This window comes from Mya arenaria, chromosome 9 (genome assembly GCF_026914265.1).
Source record: "Mya arenaria isolate MELC-2E11 chromosome 9, ASM2691426v1".
Taxonomy (NCBI): domain Eukaryota; kingdom Metazoa; phylum Mollusca; class Bivalvia; order Myida; family Myidae; genus Mya; species Mya arenaria.
Window position 1 is genome coordinate 70,757,430 of NC_069130.1, and position 22,548 is coordinate 70,779,977.

At 35.3% G+C, this 22,548-nt stretch overlaps 2 protein-coding genes across 3 annotated transcripts; one reads left to right on the plus strand and one right to left on the minus strand.

Annotated features, from left to right (window-relative positions):
- Positions 1–223: 223 nt before the first annotated feature.
- LOC128203745 (heavy metal-binding protein HIP-like) lies at positions 224–1,317 on the minus strand. Its single transcript, XM_052905275.1, has one exon. It carries the CDS (start codon positions 1,285–1,287, stop codon positions 307–309), a length of 981 nt encoding a protein of 326 aa, XP_052761235.1. The 5' UTR covers positions 1,288–1,317; the 3' UTR covers positions 224–306.
- A 1,918-nt stretch (positions 1,318–3,235) lies between these two features.
- Positions 3,236–21,357, plus strand: LOC128202812 (endothelin-converting enzyme 1-like). 2 transcript variants are annotated; one of them, XM_052903962.1, is made up of 23 exons: positions 3,236–3,405; positions 8,007–8,083; positions 8,334–8,461; positions 9,197–9,229; positions 10,011–10,172; positions 11,328–11,408; positions 11,977–12,194; positions 12,472–12,651; positions 12,958–13,053; positions 13,389–13,528; positions 13,642–13,735; positions 13,989–14,117; positions 14,502–14,600; positions 14,824–14,901; positions 15,191–15,300; positions 15,528–15,586; positions 15,912–15,963; positions 16,128–16,195; positions 16,618–16,748; positions 17,681–17,746; positions 18,127–18,225; positions 19,465–19,541; positions 19,766–21,357. In XM_052903962.1, exons 2-23 carry the CDS (start codon positions 8,034–8,036, stop codon positions 19,863–19,865), a joined length of 2,250 nt encoding a protein of 749 aa, XP_052759922.1. In that variant the 5' UTR covers positions 3,236–3,405; positions 8,007–8,033; the 3' UTR covers positions 19,866–21,357. The 2 variants fall into 2 exon arrangements, with proteins under 2 accessions (XP_052759922.1, XP_052759923.1); XM_052903963.1 differs by lacking the exon at positions 3,236–3,405 and adding an exon at positions 7,262–7,527.
- Positions 21,358–22,548: the final 1,191 nt, after the last annotated feature.

Sequence of the window (22,548 nt, forward strand, 5' to 3'; positions counted from 1 at the left end):
GAAAGAATGGTAGGCGACCAATTAGAAGTTTGTATCGGGAGCTCTTTAAGTTACATTACAGTACATCATCCGCCTTTTTATCAAAGCTTCAATTAAAATACAATTGAAAGTGATATTACATTTAATCAGCCGGACGGATAACATTCTCTCCTACGTACGACGGGCATACTACTGCAGGGGTTCAGCTTTACAAGAATACAGAATATTTCAGTCAGGTTGTAGATTTATTGCATGTAGGTCATATAAATCAATCTGATCAAGGCACGATTTGATTATTCCTTATTAATTGTGGTTTGGGGTCTGTTTTCATCCAACCAGTTCGTCTGCCTCAGTTTCTTTCAGGAGAAAGCCGGAGAAAAATGTATAGTGGGATCCCGCAAGTGAGTTGTTAGTATCTCTATTTTGAATCGAGATGTCATCACCTACGCCCAGTTCAACAACGACGGAGCTTCCGGATGAATCATATCCTGCACTGTGAACGTATATAAAACAGAGTGTTTGACCATTTCTCACCCACTTTAAATGATCATCATCATGATTGGATGCAAGCAGGGTGGCGGAAAACACGTATATACCTTTAACTGGTGCTATAAAGGCGCCTTGGTGAGCGTTATAAGCGCCTCCGACGTTGGTTATGGCATTATTGAAGACGATATTCTGATTAACACCAAGATGTTGGACGTCATTTGTAAGCGTAGCGAAAAAGGCTACTGCTCTTGTATTTGCATGTCGTCTGTGTCTGTAGATGACAGAGTCATCGATAGGCACATGTGTGTCTTTTGAACCAATTCCACTAGTATCTTCCATATGTTTGCCATAGCTTTTGTCCGTTTCTTTTGGCGTTTGATTCTGTCCTCCATGTTTGTCAGGTTTGGGCTGTGTATCTGCAAAGTTCTGGTAGTCCTTCTGCAGCACAGAATCGGTCAACTCTTGGAGCCCTTGTGCTGAGTCCTCATTTATCACGGTTTGTTTCGCTCTGGTTTCTTCCAGACCTTCGATACGTTCTTCTAATATGGAATGCTTACCATCTAGACGTTTCGCATTGGTTTCTTCCAGGCGTCCAACTCGTTCAACAAGCTCTTCTATGATGGAATCTTTTTCATCAATTCGTTCCGCATTCGTTTCTGCCAGGCTTTTAACTCGTTCGATAAGATCTGCTATGATGGAATCCTTAGCCTCTAACCGCTCAAAAAGTTCCTTTATCACACCTTCGTCAATCTCCATGGCATCAACGCTGTAAACAAATAGAAAAGAAATAATAAACACGGAAAGTATGTGTCTCTTCATTGTCAAAATGTTTGCCACGAACTTGTTTACACCTCCTTGTATGTCCAATGTAATATAAGTACAACACTAAATGGCATACGGCATAGGGGTCATTTGCAATATAGATAAGATAGGGAAATGGACGTATACAATATGTTAGAGCGAGTTAAAGGCGCAGTCTACAACTACAATCAAAGTCGAAATCTTGAGTTTTCTACAAATACACTAAAGTATCAAATAGGTTGAAATTTTATTGCAGCTGTTTTAATATTTATTAAAGAACAAGAAAGCAGTATCAGTTTCCATTCTAACACCCGTTTGATTACGTTCATTGAAAGGTGTTTATTGCACTTAACTCATACGGACATTTTATTAGTATTGTTCACTTTTAAATTATTATGATTAAACGTTTCAAAGACGGAAAAATCTGTCGATGTAAATGTTGACTGCACCAGAAAGTGCATTCGAGTCTACAAGTATGTGAATACCATCTTAACCCAGCCATTGCTAGTCGCCACCTAACAGAAAGTTCAAAGACATTGTTTGTATAGCCATGTAATTCAAGTCTGCATTATTACAGGTATTCGGCGATCAATTGTCATCGTTATTGTCGATACGTGGGCCAATAGACGCAGGACATTGTGTGTTCGAGTGTTTGGTTAAAGCTTGATTCTACCACTACACAAAGGATATTTCAGAATTATTGAATATTAAATATTGCATTAAACTTTCATTTTTTTCTGATGATTTCTTTTCTTCTGATGTGTAACTTTCTTACCTAATTTTAGATTTCTTACTTCTTATTTCAAATGTCTTAACTTCTGATTTCTAACTTCACTGAGCATAATTTCTTCTAGCTCCTATTCATGCAAATGATGCTATTTGCTCTTTGCAAAGCACAGTTATTTTCCAAACTACTTATACTCGACTTAAGAATCTGTATTCTGACGCTTTATTGTACCAAGATAAGACAGCAATTTATTGGGATATGCACGTTAACCATTATTCAAGCTTCCTACCCGTGTACACGCTTTGACATAGCTGTATATCAACGAACGGAAGCATGCTCTGAAATCACATGGACATATCCGACAGCGACATGTTCAATACTTAGGTGTTGTTGTTTTTTAAATTTTCAATCATTTGGCAACGCGGCAACAACGTAGCATTCATTCAATTGCACATACTCTGTTTTCAAAAAAAATAATAATCGTATTTCAAAACATCCAGATAAACAAACAAAGTCCCATTTTAGGTATTTCATTGGTAGTTTAATTGTGTAGAAGACATACTAACGAGTCCACTGAGCTTGTTACAAAGCATGTTTCAGACGGGTGTACTATAAAAGTCCACATACATCATGCAACAGTGGTATGTTTGTAATGTTTTAAAAGTCAAACTTTATTAAACACATTATGCTTTCAATTTATAATATTATAGCTGTTCAGCTCCGCGTGTCTTTTAAATTTGTGGAAATTGCATGAAATTGCATGAATATAACCGTGAAGTACACCGGTAGATCATCAGCTTGATTCACCCTGAAGCTTGAGGGAGTTTGTTTGCGCCTCTGTGCATTGTAAGAAAGTAACACAACTTTGCTAGTGTAACTTTATATATGTAATCCGTAGTATTTACAATAAACTATTCCGGAAATACTTAAACTGGTCAAGTGTATGTGGCTTACATTAAATACAGTTTGCGTAAGTTTTGTCTGTTTTCCAGAAATCTCCCGTGGCATGTACGCACATTTCACGTAGGTGTACACACATTTATAGCGACATACGCTCGTATACCGATTAAGGACACACCATTGGATGTTGATACGTATCAATAAGCAATTGAAACGATTAAACTAAAATAGGTCATCGTCGTTACTGATCCTATCTCTAATGTTTTAGCACATTTCCGTATAGGGCTTAATTCTTAAATATCATATCTGTTCATTTATGATTATAGGATCAGACTGTTATATTGCTATTTTATTTGTATAGTTATCAGTATATTTGTAATACAAAAATATTTCAAACTGGAAAAGGATTATATGTCTCATATAATTTTATAGAATGTCAACCATCTCAACAACAGACATGTGTGCTTCACTCCGGTCGGTGGCAGTATGATTCCCGCAGCCAATGAGAGGTAAATATTATGTAATGCATTATAATGCTTGAATATTTCGGATAAACTACTGTTCGTTTATCTTGAGCGCAGAGACTAATGGGTATGGTGCCTAAATCCTCAGTGATATTCTAAGAATGTTCTGACCATTGTTAGGCTGTATTCCCAACATTCTTCGATGAAAGAGACACATGAAAGTACACTATACAACAGAGACATGTTGTGGGCTAGGCTTCTCCAATTTGTTTCCATTGCATTATATGGAAGGGTATTGAAGCAAAAATTGCATCTTGCGTTCTGACTTGCACATTTTGCTTTCAGACATTTACATCTGGCTTTCTGGCTTGTACATTTGTGATATCTGTTAATCTAAGTTGCTAGTATGGTACTTTTTTAGGAGTATACAAATTATTAAGAAACTTCACATTCCCCTAATGACTGAAGAGCACTGAATGTAAAACAGTTCGGAAAGTATCCCAACGTACAAAATACCGGTGGTTACCTAGTACCGGTGTAATCCGAAAAGTCCGAATATCTAGGTCATGAAGAGCACTTCCGGTATTCTTTGTTTACAATATCTCTTTGTATATCTCAAAATGAAACTTTCAATAAATATTTAGTTCCTAAGGGTGAAAAACACATTTGTTATATCAAAATTCATTGGAAACATATTTTTTGAACTTTTTCTTTTCATATCTGTTACAATGAATGAATAAATTTTGAATAATTCTCAAACAAATTTTGACAGTTGGCATCCATCTTGTTGATTACGTCATCTCTGAGCATGTGCTTTTTGGGAGCACTGCTACTTGACTAAACTTCTGACTTTTTAATGTTGAATAAAGATACCAATATTGAACTCCAGAAATGGTGGTGGGATCCTTTGATAGGGCTAAAATAACATTGTTTTGGTAAAAATGGGGAAAATATAAGCATAATTTATTTATTGTTAACTTTTTTCCATACTTATTTATCTAACTAAGTTGTCTACATTCTCATGAATGGCACTGTATTGCTATATTTAATAAATGTAAAGAGGTCTATGCTCCTCCAAAAAAAAAAACAAGTTTTTTTTTTGGCAATATTTTGTTTAATATGCACTTTATTTCTGCAAGGTAAATTATAATTCTATACCCAGACCTGCCAACATTGCTGACATAATAATTTTAGCTTACTAACTGGAAGTTTAATGCAGTAGCTACATTTCCCATGATTCCACCGGAATTTGGTAACTAAAAAATCCAAGATGGCGGCCACGGTCGGTAAACAAAAGGCGACAAGAAATCAATAATTGTGTTCTCTGGTATACGAAACTTATTGTTACTGATGGCAAAATGATTTCTCTTAAATATGAGTGAAATTTAAAGAAGCTTGCATGCAACCTGGCCAAAATTCCATTGGATAGTTGCTTAATACACCGGTAATTGGTACATCCAGGATAATACTGATCCGCACGGAAACTCTCGGACGTAACTCTTGAACTTTGCATGAAGCAGCCCGTTGTCGTCCCGTATTTAAAATCTATTTTTAGAAAATTACGGAATCACCCGACATTATTAGAGTGTGTGTATACCACGTGACAAATTGCGTCATAAATGCTACGTCGGAAGGCAACATTTTGCGTCGAATGAAGGCTTTAAACAAAGATTACTTCACTATTTCTTCATCATTTTAAATGAAACATAGCGCAGTCAACGCCGCTTTCAGAGCCCCGCCTACGATCTTTTACCAGAGTTTGATTGAGAGTTTAATTTCTTAAAACACTTCGACAAACTTTTACAAAAAAACGGCCGTCAGAGGGAGCACTGTCAAATATATTTTTGAAACAGGTTTGTCGAAGTGTTTGATGAAACTAATCACTTTATCAAATTCCGGTAATAAATCAAAGGTTGGACTCTTAAAGCCGCGTAGTCTGCCCTTTGTTTAATTTAAATAGTGTAGTAAAAGAAAAGTTATCTTTGATTGAAGTCTTCATTTTAAGCAAAATGATGCCTTCCGACGTAGCATAAATGACATAATTTATTACGTGGTATGCACACACTCTATTAGCGCAGAGCAACCTGGTGTAATAATATTAAACACTCGTACCATGACGTATTGTATCATGCTTGCTATATTCGGCTATGCAGTATTCGTCATGATGCTTGATGACATTCGTCAATCATGTTGAGTATTGGAAAACAAAGCAAGGAAAGAAAGTTAGTCAGGAAGTAAGCTATAAAGCCACTTAGAGAAAAAATAGCTAAAATAAGAATAATTAACTAACATAAATAAATAAATTTATAACTGACTGACAAGAAATTTCAGAAAATATCAGCATGCACATTTATGCATAGGCAAACGTTGAATGTCACCTTAAACCAACCAAGATACAAGAAGGAACTTTCACGAAGCTAGCATAACAGTTGCCCACATAACAAATTTAGGATTGCTCCAATACCCTTCTATAGCTTTCTGTACTATCCGTAGAACCTGTTTGTGTTCAGCGACTCTGTCATGTATGGTATAGGTGTTTGAATTAGTCATGATATTTATGCGACGCCTTTGAATCATTATTGCAATTACTCAAACAATTACCTTTGATGTAATCCCTATGTGTATATAGTCCTGTACTGCTTGTTATTTTATTGCTCTGTTTCTCTTACGTTGTGTTTGTTTTGCTTGGACCCCTGTGAATTTAAACGTGATCGTAGCCACATGTTAGGCTACTGGGTTTGTCCCTGCAGTATCTTGTAGTTCTTTGTTAGTTTCTTCTTATTTCTCTTCTAGTAAAATGGCAACAGCAGTTTCCCTTCTTGCTAAAGGAGAGTTTCAACAGCTGCGCACGAATTGACTTCCACCGACTTAACATAACATGGCAGATAGAACATTTCATTTAAAATACATTATAAATGTGTCTGATGTAGTTAATACATTATTTCCCAGTATTGGTTTAAATTTGGAATACGGGTTAAGTAGAAATGTAAAATACTAATGGAATAGTGTGTTTGGGTAATAAAGAAGTCATTTAATTCCAATCAGAATCTGCGTGTGGCCAATCTATCATTTTAAGACATATCAGAGATACCTGTTTCTATTTCTCGCATAAAAATATTTGATTGATGCTTTCATTTGGAAGTCAATGTCAGGCTTATATCAACATAACTGAGAGGAGGAAAATATCAATTTTCAGAACTTTATGAACAACTAATATATTACACACGTTTGAATGTATAGTTCTCGCTGTTTGGAAAAGTGATAGTTGAACTTTATTGTATTTTATGCGTTTGAAGTAAATTGCTCATCTGCATAGCAAAGTTGTAAAACATGCCGAACCTCTTGTTTGTGAAGTATTTTTTAAATGATAAAATACCATTAAACTAACACTTACATCTATTTATCAAAATCTCCATTTAAACCCTTACATTATGTTTGTTTTTAAAAAGATAAATACTTACAAACACTCTGCTTGATTTTTTTTAATTCAATACATTTAAGTAGTCCTATTTACGCAAGGGTCTTTAAAATATAATGTTATAACATTTTAACATTTGTATAAATCCTTTTCAACAAAAAATTCAATAACACCTCATAAAGGCAGTCTGTAATTTCTGTTACTACGCTTTTATACCACGATTTTCAGCAATAATATTTTTTCGGTTCCAACTCATTTGAAGGGTATTTATTTTCTTTGAAATGCAATTCCGACACCTGGATTTTCAATAATAATCAATGTGGATTTGCGTACCAACTAGCTATCATGATAGACATGTAACCCTGTCAAGTTCAAGATAAAACCATCTTTACCGTGTCTAAGTAGATACTTTTCACTCCGAGAAAAATTGACGAACGTCGTAGAATCTACGATAAGGAATTGAAATATGTATCGTGGCTGATTTTTTTTATTCGAATCCCATTTATCAAACTCATTTTGAAAAAAAGTACAATTTAGGGAATTGGATGAAACTTGCAAAACTAAATGGATAAGGTGCAATTCTAACATTTATAAATTGTTTTCACTGTTTTTCCTTGACGTATTATTTTGGGAAATCGGTCGTGGAGGTTTTAAGAGCCACCATTTACAAAGAAAGAGTATTCTAATAAGTGTTTTTGGTTATATATGATTTTCGGAAATTGGCTTATGAAATTCAGAGAATATTTGTGGTAAGTTTGTGTTCAGTAAGTTATTGGTTTCTGTTAAAGAAATCATTAACTAATAAGTTCATAATACTTGATACGAAAACTAAAATCATAAAAGTTGAACTTTTTTATTTATTTATTTATTTGATTCATTCATTCATTCATTCATTCATTCATTCATTCATTCATTCATTCATTCATTTATTTATTTATTTATTTATTTATTTATTGCTTTATTTATTTATTTATTGTTTTATTTATTGTTTTATTTATTTATTTATTGTTTTATTTATTATTGTTTTGTTTGTGTTCGTTCGTTCGTTCGATCGTTCGTCCGTCCGATTGATCTTTATTATCTTTATTTATTATTTTTGATTGTTATGATTAAATATAATCATTTGAATAGTTTTCAGATTTTTTTTTACTTTTTAATGTTAATTAGTCTTTATTTATATGCCTTCCTTTTACAAAACGAAAATTGATTGACATGAAATGCACCATAGACCCAACTCTGACTGACTGGATAGCCAATGACGGAGATGCGTGGTGACAAGTCAACGCATATGGCGAACGGAACAGGGTAATTACTTACAGTGCATAATGAAGCTTGTAGTTTCTTGTCAAAACATAAGATGAACTTGCCCATACTTATACAAATTCTTATGCCATAAATATGTCATGACATGTTCATATACGGGGATAGTACTGATAGACAAAAATGTAATATAATTATGTATTTTAATATGATACCCATAAGCACCGTGTAAGCATTTCAAGAATTCACTGGAAGCGTCGCCTTTTAACAATATGTGTTATGTTGTCTACTTCAGATTTGTGTCCTCGACACACAGGCGAACATGCATGGAGAAGGTGTTAGCGCTGGTCCTCGCTACCTTCGCCATTGCTGTGATAGTGTTAGCTGCGCTTCTGGTACAAAGTTATAGCTCTACTCAAAAGGGTAATTTCAGCTTTTTTGTGCGTATAGGCCAATGAGCATTTATCATTGAAACATATAGAGTTTAGAGTTTATTTCAGAATACAATAGGCAATACGCCCATGCGTATACAATCAATAAAATACGTTAATGTTTGTAACATAGTCAATGGTCACTCAATCTTCCAATCATACAGTTACAAATTGGTTTAACAATCACAGTTCCATAGACCAACATAAACACAGCGAGAGGAATAACCAATATTATCCGTAATAACTATAGTAGGCATTTCTCAACTCGAAAGCTTTGAAAACAAACATAGATAATTTTCTATTTACATTAGTATTTTGAGAGGTGAATAATTCTATAAATTTAAGCATATTGGGTCTTGCATAATAATATTTATCTATGTAAGCTTTTCTTATATCAGTATATAATTAACATTCAAGAACAAAATGATATTCATCTTCCAGTGAATCACATAAATGACATTTTCTTTCAACTAACTGATCTTATCATGTGATGAAGCAATAGGTGAAAGCTACAGAAGGGAGCTCAAAATATCAAACAGGATAAAACAAGTTATGCATATGGCCATCCGGGTATATGTGCCTGAGGTAGTCATATCTACTTCGTACCTAAGGAACAAATCCCATGCAGTTATTAAATAAGCCAACACATCCTATATTCACAGGCACTTTTATATGAAATATTCTTACAATTTAGCAGACTTTAATGACATACGTTTTTTTCTTCCAGATATCTGCCTTACAAAAGAATGTACAGATGTAGGTAAGTTTGTGGATATCCATACTTAAATCAAGAGATTCTTGAAAATAGACTACCATTTAAACTGATGTTTAAAGATCTGGCGGTCTAAAAATATCTATCTAATGTGTTTCTGGTCCTGATAAAAAAATCTGACCCGAAGCCACGTGCGGAAGCCGGTAAGGTGTAATTGCAGATTAACTGGCCACGGAACGTGGCCGCTTGTTTTTTCTATCCGGACCGGAAATACATGATCGAGTTTAGATGAAATTACGTTCATTTTGTAATTGCAATTTTTGTTACCCTGTATTAATATGTCATAATTTGTTGCTTTTTTTAACAAAATACTTAAAGAAATGAAAAGTGGCGCGAGCTAAGCGTGACTCTCCTGACATGATGTCAGGCGGAAATTTCCAGCACGGGCTTATTCACCGCAATGCCTTTCTTGTGTGAAAGAATGCCGTTTCCATACTGTTCCTGTACTGGTGTGTGGAGTTTGACATTTAAAAGTTGATATAATGCATAGTGTTTGCTAACATGCCTTTCAGGTGATTTTTCATGCCCCCTTTGCTCTAACTCACAGCGCCGGCGTAAATAACCCGAGTCCGGGGAGTTTGAGACAAGTAGAAAAACTCTCCATCAGTATAAAGAAATTGGACCTTTACATCCAGTTCGAGCCAACGAGGAAATCGAGCCAATCGAGTTTGAGCCACTTTTCGACTGTACTTTTTATAGGACGTGTTAAAGTACGACACTATGGGTGCATCTTACACGTTTTAAAAATCCGACCTGATTATATTTTCAGCCGCCCGGGTAATTAACGCGATAGATTACAGCGTGAACCCATGTGATAACTTCTACGATTTTGCATGTGGCACTTGGATGAAAAAGCACGTGGTACCAGAGGATAGGTCCAACCTCTATACATATGGGGTGGTACGAGAGAATGTGAAGATAACGCTGAAGTGTAAGTTAAATCGCTGGATAGATTACTCAAAGTTTTTATTTGAGAATATGCTGTAGATCTTCATTGTGCAATGCTAGCCAACAATGCTAAACACTTTGATTTCAGAACCGTTTCGGCTGCAAGGAATGCTATTAAATTGCGTCAAAATAAGATAACTCACAATAGACCCGATAGCTCAATGTCCGCTAAGGGACTGCGGGGGTCGACCCGCGCTGCGGGTTAGATCCCCGACCGCGTGATACCGAAAACACGTTAAAAATGTGTACCGGTAGCTCATTTGCCTAGCCCTCGACATTATAGAGTTTGTACTTAATACACTTGACACGTTTATATTCGAAATGAGGTTCGGGTGTCGCATCCGGGTTTCCTTGTTGCTCACTCAGTTTTTTTAACTGGAAATCTCGGTCACCTCTAACTACTACTTTAATATGACATATACAAACACGTTGAGTCGTGTGACGCACGTCGGTGCATATGAAACAGGTCTGGGCACAAAACATTGTTGCAAATAACTTACAAAAACGTATAGACAAGTAGATTCATAAACCGTCATGGGCGAGGTATAGACAAGTAGATACATAGACAGTCATGGGCGAGATATAGACAAGTAGATACATAAACAGTCATGGGCGAGGTATAGACAAGTAGATACATAAACAGTCATGGGCGAGGTATAGACAAGTAGATACATAAACAGTCATGGGCGAGGTATAGACAAGTAGATACATAAACAGTCATGGGCGAGGTATAGACAAGTAGATACATAAACAATCATGGGCGAGGTATAGACAAGTAGATACATAAACAGTCATGGGCGAGGTATAGACAAGTAGATACATAAACAGTCATGGGCGAGGTATAGACAAGTAGATACATAAACAGTCATGGGCGAGGTATAGACAAGTAGATACATAAACAGTCATGAGCGAGGTATAGACAAGTAGATACATAAACAGTCATGGGCGAGGTATAGACAAGTAGATACATAAACAGTCATGGGCGAGGTATAGACAAGTAGATACATAAACAGTCATGGGCGAGGTATAGACAAGTAGATACATAAACAGTCATGGGCGAGGATAAATACTATCTTGACGAATTATTAGTACATTATAAATGATTATCCTTTAATGGAGTTCTTAAAATGTATTTCAGACTTGCTTGAGGGCGACAAGGAGGCGCATGTTGAGGCAGTGAAGAAGGCCAGGGACTATTACCAGGCATGCATGAACGAGAGTAAGATCAGCTTGTTGTATGAGTGAACTGGTCTATAGCAGGCGGAATATTGGTTCATAGTGTAACACTATACAAATAAATTTAATATGTATACAAAAATGTATGTAAAAGTAAGCAATGATAAAACTTAATCTAAAAACTATTTCATGATATAATGACAAAATAATACAATCACATTAATCAGTATTGTAGAATATGCAAACGTTATACCAGGAATAAAAGGTCTAAACTGTACTAAAACATTAACACACAAATAAGATCAAATCTTCGTCTTCTTGCTTATACAAAGAATCCGAGGGGGTGGGGTTGGCGTTGGAGTTTCGTATAAGAAGCCTGGGAGAGATTTTCAACACTACGGTGTGATATCGCTTCTTGGATAAGTGATTAAAAATCCCAGTAGTTGCTTCATCTTATGGACTATAAGGATGATATCTTTGACGCTACCTTTGTAATAATGTGGAACGAGAGTTGTTGAACACAGTACAATTTAGGTTTTATCCATTGAAATCAAATCCATATTAATTTAATACCAACAGTTAATTAACGCTTAATATATTTTGTTATGCAGCCCATATCGAGTTAATGAATGCTTCTGAGCTAGCCGACATTCTAACAAATGAGCTTGGTGGATGGCCGACGCTTGGTTCAAATGCAGGAGGAAATTGGAACGAATCCTTGTTCAATTTTGAGGACGATTTAATTCGTTTAAGGACCCTAGGTGGGTCACCGATTATAAAAATATATGTGGGGACGGACGAAAAAGACAGTGGAAAGAAAATACTTATGGTACGTGCTGTCTTCAGTTTTGAACTGCCAGTAAAACCCTTTATATAGCGATGCACAGTCCCAGTACATCAGAAACTGGGTAGTTAATTCGCTTGTGTAATGAGCAACCCTTGCTTAAACTCGAGTGTCTAGGGTGGAGTTGAAAGTGTTGAACTGACATTCCCGCCATTGAAAAGTCTCAGTCAAACCCAGATTGATAACTTAATACTTTGTAGATGCGTTTCCGCTTTCAAACCCAAAATGCACACAACGTAACATGTTGAATATGTGTTTGCAGGTACAAGAGCCGTATTTGAATTTAGGCAGCAGGGACTATTTTTTCAAAGATGAGCATGAAGACGTTAGACAAGCGTTTATGACGTACATGACAAACATGGCGGTTCATTTTGGAGCAGACGAAAAGACGGCGCGAGAAGATTCGCTAGAAGTGTTTGCCCTGGATTCTGATCTAGCTAATGTAAGCATTGATGTTCAGAGTCTAATTCGAGGAGTTAACGCGAAAACTTTCTAACTGCTTCTTTATGTAATGTCACTAAGGATCTTTTCACTTTCGCCCATCAATATAATGCCCCAGATCACATGTTTTACAATACCTTTTGTTATAAATAGATATTCTTAATCGATATCATTTTAATAATATATAGGAAATACATATTTCTGAATTAAAACTAGGTTTATATTATCGTCAATGTTCGTTATACAATGCGTTGAAAGCATGGGAACAATCAATTTATCAGCTTGATTTATCCCTTACGTTTGTCAGATAACGTTATCAAAAGAGGAAAGCAGAAAGCGGGATGATAGATACAACAAAATGACAATTGCAGAACTCGAACGGCAGTTTCCAACACTAGACGTGGTAATGGTTAATGCAGCACTGACAGTGATTTTACAAAAAATATTAGAAATATATATATTAACCGTAATACCATGTGGAAACACATAACCTGTATATCTGCATGAACATCTTGAAGGTGTCTGAGATACGGACACGTATCTTTCACATAAACACTAGTGTTTCAGTGCCCTTCGTTCAGAAAATATAACGCTGATAAAATATATCAGTTAGATTGAACGTTTTATGGCCAATATATTGGATAGGCATGATTTACGCTGTCAAGCAAAAATCATTCCCCCTAGATTTATTTTTCTTGGTTGAAACAAATAAAATAGTGGGTTTATTTACACTTCCAGTTTGACTGGTCAAGATTGATACAGCGGTTGGTCCAAACTGCAACAGACAATATCACCATTACAGAGGAGGAACACATTGTGATGGAGACGCCGAAATATTACAAGGAAGTGTTCAAAATACTCAAGAAACATAGAAATAGGTACGACTTGCGGAAGTTATAAATCTTTTGAATAATTAAAAAAATGTAGTAAAACATCAAATTTTGATTTGCAACTTAATGAGAATTGATATACACACCGTGTATAATTTCAGGACAATAAAGAACTACATAATGTGGTCCTATGTATCTAGGCTTGTTAGCAGGCTGCCGAAACGATTTTTAGATGAATCCCAGACATTGAGAAAGGCAAGTTACGCAAGTTTTATAATGTATACCTTCGATAATTATTCTTCATTGAATTAAATGTTAAATCAATTGAACATTTGAACATTTCCAGTTAATCTGTCATAATCGTAAGTGATTCTATATCACTTATATAAATCGTCATCATCATCATTATTTATATTTTTCATTCAATATAAAAGAAAGATGGAAGCATTTACAAATCATATTTCACATGATATGGAATGATATAACAACGCTGTTTGTTTCTATGTAGGTGCAGTATGGAAACGAGATGAAACAGTCACGATGGAAGCAGTGCTCCCAGTCCACCATGTACGACTTTGGGATGGCTGTTGGGAGATTATTTGTACTGGAAACATTCGATGTCGAAGCAAAACATATGGTATTGCTGGGGTTGAAAGCTTTGAATTCCGATTCGGTTCATTAAATAAACACCTCTAGTTTTATACATTTCATATGTAGTGTATTGTTTGTGGAGTTTGGTATTGTTGTTGTTTCATGTTTCTGGTTTGTGAGTATTTGTTCCTGTGTTCTATGTCATTGGCGTTGACCCTGTGCCATTAAACGGTGTTTATGTTTAAACTTTCGATAACTGGACTTGTTTCTGTAGTTTTTCATATAAATATTGTGTCAAATAAAGACAGAACATACACATCTGACTGTATTTCTTTCTTCTTGTCTATATGTGTGACCCTGATATAGGTTTATGTTTATTGTTTTTTTTTGTTATTATGTGTTTACAAATGTCAACCTCTTTGATTTTAAGGCACTTGAAATGATCAGTGATATTCGAGAAGCTTTCAATGAACGGCTGGATGAACTTGATTGGATGGACCCGGAAACCAAGAAAGTCGCTATAGAGAAAGTATGTTATTTAAACATGTTATAGCTTTGGTTGTATAGGTATTAAGTTTTAAATGAATGTCAAGATCATTGAGGTAGAATCGGCATATATATTCCAGCGTAATTAATGCGTATAATTAAATCGAGGATTTGAGTATATCAATCTCTTTCCTCTCTTGACCATGATAGTCATCTGTGTTGTTTGATCTTGTTCCAAATAGACGTGTATTTTTCTTTCATTTTAGGCAAAACACATAAAAGAAATGATCGGCTTTCCGGACTTTATCTTGAACGATACAGCTCTTAACAAGTATTATGAAGAGGTAACACACGGTTCGTTACAAGACAAAGCTCAGTTAAATTCAACGAAACTTCATACATAAGCTTAAATACTTTTCTGACGTTCTTAATTTTAATTTTAAAAATATCTTGTTGTCAGTGCTTGATCTTGAACCATGTGCTTCTTGTTAGGGTGATCGTCATATTTTAGCTACTGGGCTTGTCTCTGTAGGTATCACTATATTATTAAGCTAAACACATAAGTTACTAATATTTAGAATTATGAAATGGTATGTAATCTCTTTGACAAATGTACAAGGTAATCCTTTACAGGTAACTGTTGACGATAAACATTACTTCACTAACACAGTCGAGATAATGAAAGTAGTTGCGATGAAATCTCTCAAGTCCCTGAGATCCCCAAATGAGAAGGACCCGAAAGGGTATGTACAGGAAACATGCAATGACGATTCGCTGAAATTTACGGAAGTAATTTGGTTGACAATATTTTACATTCTTGCTCATAATAGCGAGTCACATGTGTGGTATTGAACCTTCTTTACTCTTAATCTATTTCATGTTGTGTGTATCGTGTTTAGTTTAATTAGAAGATAATGGGGTTTCAATATTATGGGCTGTGATTTTTACTAGGATGACCTTCTCTTTACAGTTGGGATATTCCCCCGGCAGTCGTCAACGCTTTTTATTCACCGCTCTCGAATGTTATAAGTGAGTCAATTTTCAATCGAATTGGTTTTGAAAAGATTTATTGTTATTTATGCCATGGTTGCCATACAAAAGATGTCGTTTATTTACCATGCATGGCGGTTACTTAAATAATACCTTCGAATGTGGATATTGTTTTATCGTCAGTTTGTTAGTCTTAATAGTTGAGTCTCCTCAATTTGACTTTTCTAGTCTTCACCTCAACCATAAAGCTGACATTTTGGACATGTCTGACAACTTCTGGAAGTTATAGTTTAAAATAATATAGTGTGGACTAAATGACAGCTGATTCTCCGATTTTCAAAAGCTACAAACATGTTGTTTTCAGCGTTTCCAGCCGGTATGCTGCAGCCGCCGTACTACAGTAAATATCAACCAAGGTAAACAGACACAAACACTGCATGTATATGACTAAAATGTCATTTATATCGTTTAAGAATCATAGCAAGAGTGGCAATTGGACTTATTTTAAAAAAGGTATAAATGAAAGAGTATTTTGATTAATTGGACTCGTAATAGTCCATCATTTTGCTTCATACTGCAGGTCGATGAACTACGGGAGTATCGGCTGGCTGATCGGACATGAAATCACGCATGCCTTTGACGACGCTGGTACTTTATCCGCTATGTATCTTATTTGATAATTTATGTTTATTTCATTATATTAATGCATGTTTTCGAACGTTTTTTGTGGATCCTAATTATCGTGCAAATCGTAAGAAAGTGCCCTCCGAAACCGTTGTCATGTAAGCTTTGAATATCAACTAAAATAAATTCTTATTTGATACAACTAAAAGCTATGCTTAAGTATCAGAATAAGATAGGGCCAACATTATGTTTCATGAGTAATTGATTGCAGTGCACGTGTAATATCGTTTAATACCAGTTTTCACATACTTACGACGTCTAATAGTACCAATCAAAAACACATACATTTACACAGTTGAAAAACACTGACAGTTTGTTAACACATGCAACATATTTTCCGTTGATAACTCATATTTGTGAATAGTGGACCTGTTTCTCCTCCTCAGGTCGAATGTACGACAAAGATGGTAATCTCCAGAACTGGTGGAAACCAGAAGCCATCATGAGGTTCAACAACAAGACTTCCTGTATTGTAGACCAGTACAACAGCTATGTGGCTCCACATGCAAATATGAACGTATGCCTGTTCCTTCTATTTTAGCGTATGAAACGTATGCTTTGATACCCTACATAATTACATATTATAAAGACGAGTTATTCATTAACTACTAGGAGAGAATACACGTGGAAGGGTTAACGTTGTATGTAGATATATTATAAGAAATCAAATACAGAAAACGCGTGTTTTATGTGAACAGTAATTACATAGTTATGGTGTAACCTATTATAAGTTCATCTACTCTATCTCGAGAAATAAGACACATGCAAGGTGTCATTGAAGATAAATGTAACGTTCGTAAAACATTTCTTTGACCATATTGTGCCATGTTATGTCTCTGTGATATTTGCCTAAACGGCAACAGAAATATATTACAAAACACTCGTAGTAAATAGATGTAAAGGCGGGCAATTTTATACAAGCAGATAAGTTATCCTAAGCTTATATTTTGAATATTTTTACCCAAAATTTGATTGATCCATAGTTACACTGGTTAAATATTGATCTCGGCTAACTTAAAGCGAAACTCTTATTCAAAATCAATACAAACACATCTATAACAAACATAAATATTGAGTGATGAACCTTCAACTACTTGCTAAACAATGCACTTTTGGAAAATATTAATTACTAATATCAAGATCATGGCCATGAGAGCTGAAAACACAAAAATATTAAATTTAAAAGATTTACTCTGATCTTCTATCATTTCATATGGTAGAAATACCGTGTTTTCTACACCTTTCTTTCAAATTAAACTCGGTATCCCTCATAAAAACCATTGTTTTTTTTTTACATTTATTCATCCTCTTTGGTATGTTAAAACAATTGTATTATTTGTTGTAATTCTATTTTGAAGTAAGAGTGCATCTTTAAACAAAACCAAAGAATTTAATCAGTTTTATACATTGGCTGTAACATGTCATATACTTATATGCTAATACTTTCAGCTAAATGGTGAATACACTAAAGGAGAAAACATAGCTGATAATGGCGGTCTCCAACAAAGTTGGAAGGTAAAGTATAAGAGTTTTAATTAACGTTTGCAGTATGTTAATTAACACTTTATTGCTTTTGGCTTATTTTGTTATTGGTAAGAAAAAACGACATTTTACATATTTTACGAAAAACAATGCTCTCCGAGATAAGAAAAACAAATTAGCTTGAGAAGCCTAGTCTGCTATAAGCGTGATATATTAGTATTGTTTCTGGCGTGTCAACCCCACAAAAAAGATATTTGAACACTGACTGAAACTGGTTGTCACTTGTCAATTGGAATTTGAACATTGTTGAAGAGGAAAGAACTTAATCGGTAAATGAATTAGTAAATGTGGACAAAGATGGCATTTATGTACATACTTTTAATAGGAGTACTTATTTAATTTTCTCCATTTAGGCATACCGAACTTGGAAAGGACGGAGTAAAGTTAATGAGCAGGGTCTTCCTGGGCTTGACTACTCACACGAACAATTGTTCTTCATTAATTTTGCACAGGTAATCGTTCTTTTTACAACTTTACATTCATTAAGCATCTTATAGAAAGCTTCAAGTGAGTGAGCAACTTCTTTAAGTGGAATTGAAAGAAAAAGAAAATAACTTTACACCTAAACTAGGAAAATACGAATGAAAAGGAAAAACAATGGAGGCAAATAAATAGAATTGATGAAAATATAGAATATTGGAAATAATCGTTGTTAAAAATCGAAAACTTTCTCAGGTAAAAAATATCACTAAGAAGCCATATTCAATGCCGTCTGCGCTTGAGAATCAAGATTGAAACAAGCACATTACAACTTGGTTCTATTTGGAAGAGCAATAGTGATTTTCCCTTTACTATATATGTTACACATGACTAGTTCGAAACCATTTGTTGAGACTATTTAAATTAAAGATAATTTGTAACATTAGGAATTTTGATTTGAGTGTCCGAGTCTCAAACTCAGACTTAAGACGTTAGTAAATATGAAATTAGGGTTCATATCCACTGACGTCTTAAAACCGAAATATGTATTTCATTGTAAAAAATCCTATGAGAAGACTATTGATGGGGAAAGTCATTGAATATGTTATTAATAACTTATTTACAGTTGCTTACAACATATATTTGAAGGAAAAACAATATATTGAAGGCATTCTGTAACCTTAAAGATTTTGCTTTCTGAGTCTGAAGAGTCAAACCGTTAGTGTATAATTATGGGCCCAGTTATTCCATTCAGTTGTAGTTGTGTATCAGCCCAGTTATTCCATTCAGTTGTAGTTGTGTATCAGCCCAGTTATTCCATTCAGTTGTAGTTGTGTATCAGCCCAGTTATTCCATTCAGTTGTAGTTGTGTATCAGCCCAGTTATTCCATTCAGTTGTAGTTGTGTATCTGCCCAGTTATTCCATTCAGTTGTAGTTGTGTGTATCAGCCTATCGTATGTTCTTTGTTGATTATTAAATTTTAAGATATATCGTTACATTTTATTTTGAATCATGGTGAAGATACCTATAATTAAGGTTACGCAAGGAATTTACGTAGTAATTATATAAGCTAAAGTAAATGCTCCCTGTTATGGATTGCATATAATTTTGACACAAATGATTATAATAAGTAATAAGTAAGTTTTTGATAATGAAAAAACAACATGTTGCAGTCTTGGCACCTTAAAGTACGGACATGAATCTTCAACTTTAAAATAAGGTATTGTAAAAATGTAAACTCACTGTTACATGTCGCATTTTACAATGGCAGGGTTGGTGTGGAGTGACCACAGCGAAGCGAGAGAGAGACCAGATCCTAACTGATTCCCACAGCCCAGGAAGGTTCAGGTATGGTGGTGTAACATTTATAGACGCACAACAGTACATTGCTATTGTCGCTACAAGGAGATGTGGTTGTCCCCATAATTGCTGTAAATGAACAGTCTTAATAATGCCGGGACTGACATTCTCATACCCTGTGTGTTAAATAGCTTATGATACATGATGTATTATTATGAACGTTGAATTATATAGTAGAAAATAAATCTGTTAATTTGTTATTTTCGTTTCAGGATTATAGGTTCCTTGCAAAACTCTAAGGAGTTTTCCGAAGTGTTCAATTGTCCAAGAGGCAGTTATATGAATCCAGAGAAGAAATGTCATGTGTGGTAGATTTACATGACGATGTATGTGAAGGAAATACATTCAAACATTGGTCCGTCCAACATTAAAACACATTTACACCCAGTGTTTTATATGCCCTATATGATATAGACCGGGAAGTATTATAGTTTCACCAGCGGCGTACGGGCGGAGGATTATATCGGTGTTGAGTGTGTTTTCCGATCAGTACCTTTAAAAGCCCTTGCCCAATCACCACCAATTATTGCCAGAATGTGTATGAGCATAATATCACGGAAAAGTTTAATAACAAACCATATCGCTGAAGTCACTCTAGAGTTATCGCTCTTTAATTATAAAAAATACCTATAATCGGTCTTGTCCGATTATTCACTTTAGAATTCTCTGTCTAATCATCACCAAATTGATTCAGAATGTGCATGGACATAATATCTCGGACATGTTGGATAACAAACCATTTCACTTAATTACTCGAGAGTTATCGCCCTTTAGTTAAAGAAATGACTTATAATCGGTCTTGTCCAAGCATACCCATAATTTCTTCAGAATGTTTATCGGCCTACTACTCGGCGAATTTGATAACCAGTTATATCACTATAGTAATTCTAGAGTCAATTAAAGAAATTACCATACATTGGCCTTGTCCGATCAATAACTTAGGAAGCATTTGTCCAGTCATCACCAAGTTTGATTAAAACATGTTTTGTTAACCAGCCATGTCTCTTTAGTCTCTCAAGAGTTATCTCCCTTTCATTATAGAAATTGCCTGGAATCTGTATTGTCCGATTAATAAATGACAAAGCTTTAGTCCAATAATCACCAAGTTTGGTCAGAATGTGTATGGGCAGAATTACTTCCGTCGCTCGAAAGGTTTGACAATTGAATTGGCAAAAAAACTTTACTAACAGTATCCTCTCTCTAAAATGACTTAATGTACAACCAATTTACACCAAACTTTGTGTCGTAAAAGTAGGACTGGCGTATTTTGCGATAGTTGGCGCTCTTGTTATATTTGTGGTATACCAGTTATTCAGTTAGGGGTTATTTCAGTTATTTTTAGGGATTTTTTCTGCTCCAGATTTAACGTCGAGCCCCCGAACTTAGATTTTACGACAAAGTTACGTTTGAGAAATTACTGATCAGAAGCTGACTTCAACCAAATATTTGAGCATCGGTCTACATTGAATTCTATATGTATTTGAAGAATGCTTTACTTCTGTTGTAGAGGTATTGAGTAACTCGATGTTGAGTTCACCAAAAAGCTTAGAGACATAGTTAAATCCCGACAAATAAGCTATAGACATATGTTGGTGTTGAATTCAAAGAAAGAGCTTCGATGAATTGTTGAATCCCTACAAATAAGCTTGAAACATATGTTGGTTTTGAATTCAACGAAAACGTGATGGAGGCTGTGGAAGTGACGTTTGCGAAGTTTGTGTTAGAGAGTTTGGATGATATTGTTGCAATGCTCTTCCATCAGACAATTTGCATGTACATGCTCAGATTTTTCAATAAACAAAAGAAGCTACTCAAATGAAATTATTTTTTATCAATATATACTCATCTAGAAAAAGATCGATACCTTTGTCTCGTTATTTCTGAAATATAGTTTAGAGCTGTGAAAATATTGAAAGATAAATTACGCAGCAACAAACTCCAATATTTCATTGCGGTGTCAGTGCCGGGTAAAACTACCCTATAGTGCCATACACTAACTGAGATCGAAAATAAAAGTAGATTGAATGGTAAACAATAACGTTACGTAACCATGCCCCCACCCAAGGTCCGGGGAATAGCGGGGGGCTTTGACTTGAGGTCCAGCCAATCCCAGGTAAAATCCCCGCTCTGCAGAGAGACGAACTGCTGGTTAACTCCCGCTTAATGCCCCCGTACCCCGGGGACATCCTAGGACGCCAAAGCCCATTTCCCGAAAACAAAGCCACCGCATTCGTTTGGCACTGCGGGGCCACCTGGAAGGGTAAAAACACTGCCCATTTCCCCCGCTGTCCCCGATATAACCCCGGACCTGGGGGCCGTGGTTATAATTGTCTGGTGTATTAGGTCCCCTAGATCGACTTCCCTGAAGCACAGATACAGCAGAATAAGGCTCATTTTGTAGTCTTTAGCGACTTTTCCGACCATTTTTCCGAAATTCATCGCTATTTCAGACGGTTTTCCGTTGTTGTTAAGTCAAAAATTAACGTTCACTTATAAACCCAGGACGTTAACGTCGACATACGATACGCTTCAATCTCATTAAAATCAGATCCCCAATACACGCTTCACGACGTTACGCTACGTAACGTAATGCAATGAAGTGAACGTCACGATATGATTTTAATAAGATTGGATACGCTTATACAATAAATACAATAAATACTGTCGTATACTTTATGCACATGCGCGAATCTGATTGATTCAGAGTCGGCGTGAACATTTTATTTCATTACATAAGTCTAAATATCTAACTATTTGAAAAAAATGTCTATAAAAAGGATATGATATGAAATTTCAACTAGTGTTTAGATATATAATAATATAGTTTTTTTTTCTGACCTATAAAACGGTTGTCGACCTTAAACTTAATTCTAGGTAAATATCCATTTCAGACGTCTTGAAATACACATTTACCCAGTCTATATTTATATAATAAATCGATCTTGCGTAAGAGATCGTAACTCGTTGCCGTGCTAGGTGCTCGGTAACTACCTTT